The sequence below is a fragment of the Orycteropus afer genome, unplaced genomic scaffold, assembly GCF_000298275.1.
Source record: "Orycteropus afer afer isolate SDZICR_OR568_19922 unplaced genomic scaffold, OryAfe1.0 scaffold00045, whole genome shotgun sequence".
In the NCBI taxonomy this organism is placed as follows: Eukaryota; Metazoa; Chordata; class Mammalia; order Tubulidentata; family Orycteropodidae; genus Orycteropus; species Orycteropus afer.
Genome location: NW_006921632.1, coordinates 13,922,889 through 13,929,740, shown reverse-complemented (window position 1 = coordinate 13,929,740; position 6,852 = coordinate 13,922,889). Strand labels below are relative to the sequence as shown.

At 35.3% G+C, this 6,852-nt stretch overlaps 1 protein-coding gene across 1 annotated transcript in view; it reads right to left on the bottom strand.

The window, feature by feature from the left end:
* Positions 1-6,852, bottom strand: part of GXYLT1 (glucoside xylosyltransferase 1) — a 75,230-nt gene that overhangs the window by 36,980 nt on the left and 31,398 nt on the right. The window contains exon 3 of the mRNA XM_042780549.1: positions 5,579-5,750. Within this exon, the coding sequence (XP_042636483.1) occupies positions 5,579-5,750 (172 nt within the window). The remainder of the gene's footprint in view (positions 1-5,578; positions 5,751-6,852) is intronic.

Here is a 6,852-nt window from a genome sequence, read left to right as displayed (position 1 = left end):
TGTGTCTTCCTCAGGGATACATTTTGGGTCTGTATCCTGGTCCCTTGTTTCTCCTGCTTTATCTTGCTTCTTTGTGTGGACTGTGATGCTCTGTTGTCTCCAAGGCATTGTGACATTTTTGTGTTTATATTTAATTGGTGATTGTATGTTGGAGTGACTTGCCCACGATTTTTGTTTTCTTTCTATGTTGTCTACCATGCTGTGCTCCTCTATTTGCTAGTGTGCAGCACTTACACACTCACTACCTGTCTCCTTTCCTGTTGTCAGCCTCCAGCATGTCCCTGCCAACCTTAGCAAACAGAGACTATTCTTAGGTCCCTGAAATCTGAATGAGGATGCTATCACTTTAAGATACAAAATGGTTGCTACTTGTAAAGATTCAAAATGGCTGCACCCTCAGTTACTTTAATATCCAAAATGACCACCACTTGTAAACATTCAAAACAGCCATGTCCTCGGTCACTTTAGATATCCAAAATGGCCACCACTTGTAAATGGCTGCACCCTCAGTCACTTTAAACATCCAAAATGGCTGCCATTTATAAACATTCAAAACGGCTGTGCCCTTGGTCACTTTAAATATCCAAAATGGTGCCACGTGTAAACAATCAAAATGGCTGCACCCTCCAGACAGCAGAGTTCAGGTTGTCTCCCTTCCTGTTGTTTCCCTTCCTAGGCCACCAGCACAGTCGTCCATGCAGCCTTTGGTGACCAGGGCTGATCTTTAGGTCAATTCTCAGGTCCCAACACCATTTGGAAATATTCAGGCTGTTGGTCCTGTCAGAGTACCTGACAGTCCACAGCTCCAATGGTTTCTGTACTCACTATTTTCGTTCAGGTTCTTCCACTAATTGGTGCCTAATCCACTTGTGTATCGTTCCTTTCAAAGCTCAGGGCTCCAGGAATATCTTCTGTATCTTTGTCAATTGGTTTTTCTTTTCTTTGTTGAAGAGGGTCTGTGTTGCTTCTCTGCCTATTCCTCCATCTTACCAGAAGTCAAATTTCCTCTTTTTTTTAAACAATGATCCTTACACTGGATTCACTCATCTTAATGATGGGCAACCACAGCTGTAGACCTCAATCTACGGTACATATCAACCAGTCAAATTTTTTGTGTAACGTCATGACTTTCCTCTGTTCTTTAGAGCACTTCTATCGTCACTACTGGCAGTTCATGTAGGTCCCAAGGTATTACTCAAGGTTTATAGTATTGCACTAAGCATGATGAAAAATACACAACCACTTCTAACTGTGATATGCAATTTACTGGAAATTGCTCCCACAGAGATGATTAGGGTCACATGGCATTTTAAGCAGATACTAACAACACCTGAGCTTACCACAAAAGTAACAGAAGGTGGCTACAAAATTATTATAGTAGTACAATGTGTACTATAGCTAATTTTATGCAGTTATGATTTAATACTGCATCTTCACATTTGCTTACATTTCTATCAAGCATAAACTGTGTCAAATATTGACTAAGTATGTAAATTTTGAAATTTTTAACTCTTTATAATAGTTGTGTACATTTTATGGTAATAAATGATAAAATTGACTAGTATATTTATATATATTTTATAAATTCATAACATACCTAACTCTTATTTCTAGGCAATGCAGTTCATTTGCAAGTTTTTCAAATTGTTGTAAATCTACAAAAACTTCTAATATATGTATTAAAAAAATTCACATACAAGGGGGTCAGTACAGTTCATATGTGTGTTGTTCAAGGGTCAACTTTACTTTAAAACACTAGTACTTTTATTTTCCTTGCCCAAGTTATAAATTACATAAAGATCCTTTCAAAAACAACTTCACAATAAAATCTTACTCAAGTTTCAATTAATATAATATTTAGCCATCTTCTTTGTACTAAAATCATGTTGCAAAAAATAATTGCTATTCCATCATCAAAAGTAAAACCAACATTCAATGACATTAGACAAAGTATATGTGAACTGCTGTATGAAAAGTGAATTTACTCTGTAAATCTTCACCCAAATCCTAATAAAAAAAAAAAAAAGTAAAACCAACATTCTCAGACTTATTTTGATCAAATAAAAACTAAGTTTAAAAATATAGTACATATTAAAGAAGAAATAATTCATCAATATTTGAACACAACTCTGAGGGTGGATATCAGATGAAGCAATAGACTTTAATTTTTTATTGTATTTCCAAAGGTTTCTACACTTAGTACCAATCTATTCCTATTCTCTTAAATATTAGGACAAGTTCAGTTCCTCAGATAATATTTTAGAAAAAAATCCAGATTAAAAGATCAAGATCACCAAGCCACATATCAAAAATACAGATACTGGAAACATTATTACTGGAAACATTATAAAACAATGAGGAAAGTTTTGTATCTCTTAGAATCATTTGGCAGAAAACTAAAAGCCTTGAGGTCACAAATGGTATTTTTCATTCAATATGCAAGATAATTTAACTTGAAAAAAGTCAAATACACTTTTTTTAAAAGCATAGTAAAATGTGTATAAAAATTCAGATCAGTTTGAAAGTGTACTTTACTGTATAGACAGATTTAGATATGGAAATATCATTAAAATCATCTTTGTTGTTGTTGTTGTTAGGTGCCATCAAGTTGGTTTTGATTCATAGTGACCCATATATAACAGAACAAAATACAGCTTGGTCTTGCACCATCCGCACAATCATTGTTATGTTTGAGCCCACTGTTGCAGTCACTGTGTCAATCCATCTCATTGAAAATCTTCCTCTTTTCAATGACCCTCTATTTTACTAAGTCCTTCTCCAGGGACTGTTCTCTACTGATAACATGTCAAAAGTAAATGAGACAAAGTCTTGCCATCCTCACTTCTAAGGAGCATTTTATCTGTACTTCTTCCAAGACAGATTTGTTCATTCTTCTGGCACTCTATGGTATATTCAACAACATAATTCAAAGGCATCAATTCTTCTTCAGTCTGTCTTACTCAATGCCCAGCATTTACTTGCATGTTGTTGTTGTTATGTGCCGTCGAGTCGGCCCCGACTCATAGCGACCCCTCCTTGGGTTTCCAAGGCAGTATCACTACGGAAGTAGGATTGTCCAACCTTCCTTCCGAGGAGTGGCATATGAGGCAATTAAAAATGCCATGGCTTAGGTCCAGCAACCTTAGTCCTCAAAGCAACAACTTTTCTCTTTAACCCTTTAAAGAGGTCTTCTGCAGCAGATTTGCCTGATACAATAATACACCATTTGATTTCTTGACTGCTGCTTCCATTGGCATTGATTGTGGATACAAGTAAAATGAAATACTTGACAACTTCAATCTTTTCTCCACTTATCATAATGTTGCTTACTGGTCCACTTGTGAGGACTTTTGTTTTCTTTATGTTGAAGTGTAATCCATACTCAAGGCTTTGATCTTCATTAGTAAGTGCTTAAAGTCCTCTTTTCTTTCAGCAAGTAAGGTGATGTCTTCTGCATATCACAGGTTGTTAAAGGGTCTTCCTCCAATTCTGATGCTGTGTTCTTCATATAGTCCAGCTTTTTGGATAATTTTCTCAACATACAGATTGAGTAAGTATGGTGAAAGGATACAACCCTGATGCACACCTTTCCTGATTTTAAACAAAGCAGTATCCCCTTGTTCTGTTTGAATGACTGCCTCTGTTCTACGTACAGGTTTCGCACGAGCACAATTAAGTGCTCTGGAATTCCCATTCTTCATAGTGTTTTCGGTAATTTTTTTATGATCCACATAGTCAAATGCCTTTGCATAGCAAACATAATTCTGGTATTCTTTGCTTTCAGTCAAGATCTATCTGACACCAGCAATGATATCCCTTGTTCACATCCTCTTCTGAATCCAGCATGCATTTCTGGTAGTTCCTTGTCAATATACTGCTGCAACTGTTTTTTGAATTATCTTCTGCAAAATTTTATTTGCATGTGAAATTAAGGATATCATTAGATAATTTCTGCACTCTGGTGGATCACCTTTCTTTTTAATGCACAAAAATACGGATCTCTTCCAGTCAGTTCACCAGGTAGCTGTCTTCAAAAAATTTCTTGATATAAACAAGTGTGCACCTCCAGCACTACATTTGTTTATTCAAACATCTCAAAGGATATTCTGTCAATTTCTGGACACTTATTTTTCACCAATTCCTTCAGTACAATCTGGACTTCTTCCTTCAAAATACCATCAGTTCTTGATCATATACTACCTTCTGAAATGACTGAACATCGACCAATTCTTCTTAGTACTGTGACTGTATTCTGTCCATCTTTTTTGATGGTTCCTGCATCATTCAGTATTTTGCCCACAGAATCTTTCACTATTGCAACTCAAGGCTTGAATTTTTCCTTCAGTTCTTTCAACCTGAGAAAAGCTGAGAATGTTCTTCCCTTCTGGTTTTACTCCAGATCTTTGCACATTTCATCATAATACTTTACTCTGTCTTCACAATCTGCCCTTTGAAATCTTCTGTTTGGCTCTTTTACTTCATTTCCTCCATTCACTTTAACTATTATATGTTCAAGAGCAGTTTCAGATTCTCTTATGACATTTATTTTGGTCTTTTCTTTCTTTCCTGTATTTTCAATGACCTTTTGCTTTCTTCAGGTATCATATCCTTGATGTCATCCCACAACTTGTCTGGTCTTCAATCATTAGTGGTCAATCATCTTTACTACATCTCAAAACACAAACTGATGAGATTTCAGATAATTTTTCTTTTTTTTTCCCCTAGTATCTGTTTTCCTCTTCTTCCATAGTAATATATACATATTTATATTTATATTTTAAATCACATGGCTGCCTCAATAAGTACATTTTCCACCCTCACTAACAGGTAGGTATGGCCACATTCTAAACTCAGACCAATGGAATACTGGCAGAAATGTCATGTGTAACTTCTACAATGTCTTTAAAGGGAAGAAGGGTAGTGTCTTTTTCTACCCCTTCCTCCCCCATGCTGGCCAGAATATGAATGTAATAGTTGGAGCTTTAGCAGCCATCTTGGACAATAAAGAAAAAACTCATCCACAAGAGAAAAGAAGCCAGAGGAGTCCCCAAAGATATAGAACAGCCATATGTCCTGGAATGCCTATTTTGATGTGAGAGAAAAATAAATTTCTATTTTGTTTAAAAGCCACCGTTATCTTGGGTTTTTCACTATTACAGTCAAGTTTATTCTAACTAATACAACATCTAAATAAGGAGCTTTCTTATCCAAGTAAAAATCCACTTCCATCTATACAGTCAATCAAGAATTCCCTCCCCTCAAAACAAGATTAAATTATTTATGTGTATGTGCTCTGATTGAGGTACTTCCAACCCAAAGATAGAGATAAAATTAAATCATAGAACGTCTCAGCCAAAACAAACTGAAACAACCTCCACAGCTGGCGAAGGACTTTAAGTAGCCTATTCCTACCCCCAAACAAACCTTTCTCTCATATCCAGGCCTAGTCTCTTGGATGAGAGTGGCAGCAAGGAGCCCCCCACCCCAGGAGTACAATGAAAGAATAAAACAACATTTTACTATAGTATACCATTAAATGTTCAACCCTACCATCTTCAATTAAGTCTCAAATACTTACTATGCTTTTAAAGCTGTCATGTAACTGATCTTCAGCAAAAATATAGAACTGGAGAGGTTTGACGCTGAAAATTATAGCTGACTTCAACATGGTTATAGTTTCTTCCAGTCTTTCACCACAGGCAACTACAGCTAGGTGTATTCTCTCAATGGGCTGCATTTTCAGACTATACCTAATAGGAAAAGAACCACATTTTCCAAGAGTTTTAGTATAGGATAATTCGTTTACAGTATGGTATTTGAACTTCAAAAATTGTAGTTCAAATCTTCTTATGTAAAAAGCAAAAAAAAAAAACAACAAAGCATAAAACATCACAATGGTAAATATATCATATATTTTTATACTCTCAACCAGCCTGTCATGATCAGTGTTCTTCATCTGAGCCAAGAAATACCAAAACTGACTATTATTCTCCCTAGGACAGGATTTGAAGATATTTTGTTCAATATTTTAAAAAATAAAAACAAAACTTCAAGCATATACACAAGTAGAAAGATTAATGCAATAAATCCCTATGTACTCATATCTCAGCTACAATAATCATCTATTCAGTGGCACTCATGTTTCATCTAAAACCTCTCCTTCCTTCTACCAATGACTGTGAAGCAAACTCAGATATAATTTATAAATATTTCAATGTTGCATGGAATCTTCAATCATGCTGATTACAAGAAAAACTTTCCTTCATGTGACTTTTTTCACTGACAAACTATGAAGTCCCATTTACCATGTACTGAGAAAAGGGTAAATATTTCTAAGATGGTCTAAAACATGCTACTCAAATACCAGCATGTTTTTTGGAAAGGAAAGATTTCCCAAAACGAAGTCATCTGTGGAAGCTTTGTTTGAACCTAGGTCTAATACAGAGCAGTGTATTAACATCAAGCCTAAGTAACTTTTAAAACCTTTTGCATTGTCTCTTAACACTGTGAACTTATAATAATCAACTAGCACATAAAGAGCAGAACTAATTATATCTGACTCTACCATTATTAAATAAAACAGTATATTATTTATAATATAAAATAAAGACCTCACCTGTAACTACAGTATAAAATGAACTTTTTGCAACTGACTCCTAAATGAATGTAAGACAACATAAAGCAAATTAATAATACATTAAAATAAGTATGAAGGAGTACAAATCCTTTGAATTAAAAAATATACAAAGATTTGTTTTTACAAAGTACAGGCATGTGAGTTAAACATTTACCTCAAGTAGACACACACCCTGGAGAGAACAATCATGGGAGAAGGAAGGGCTGCTTATGCAC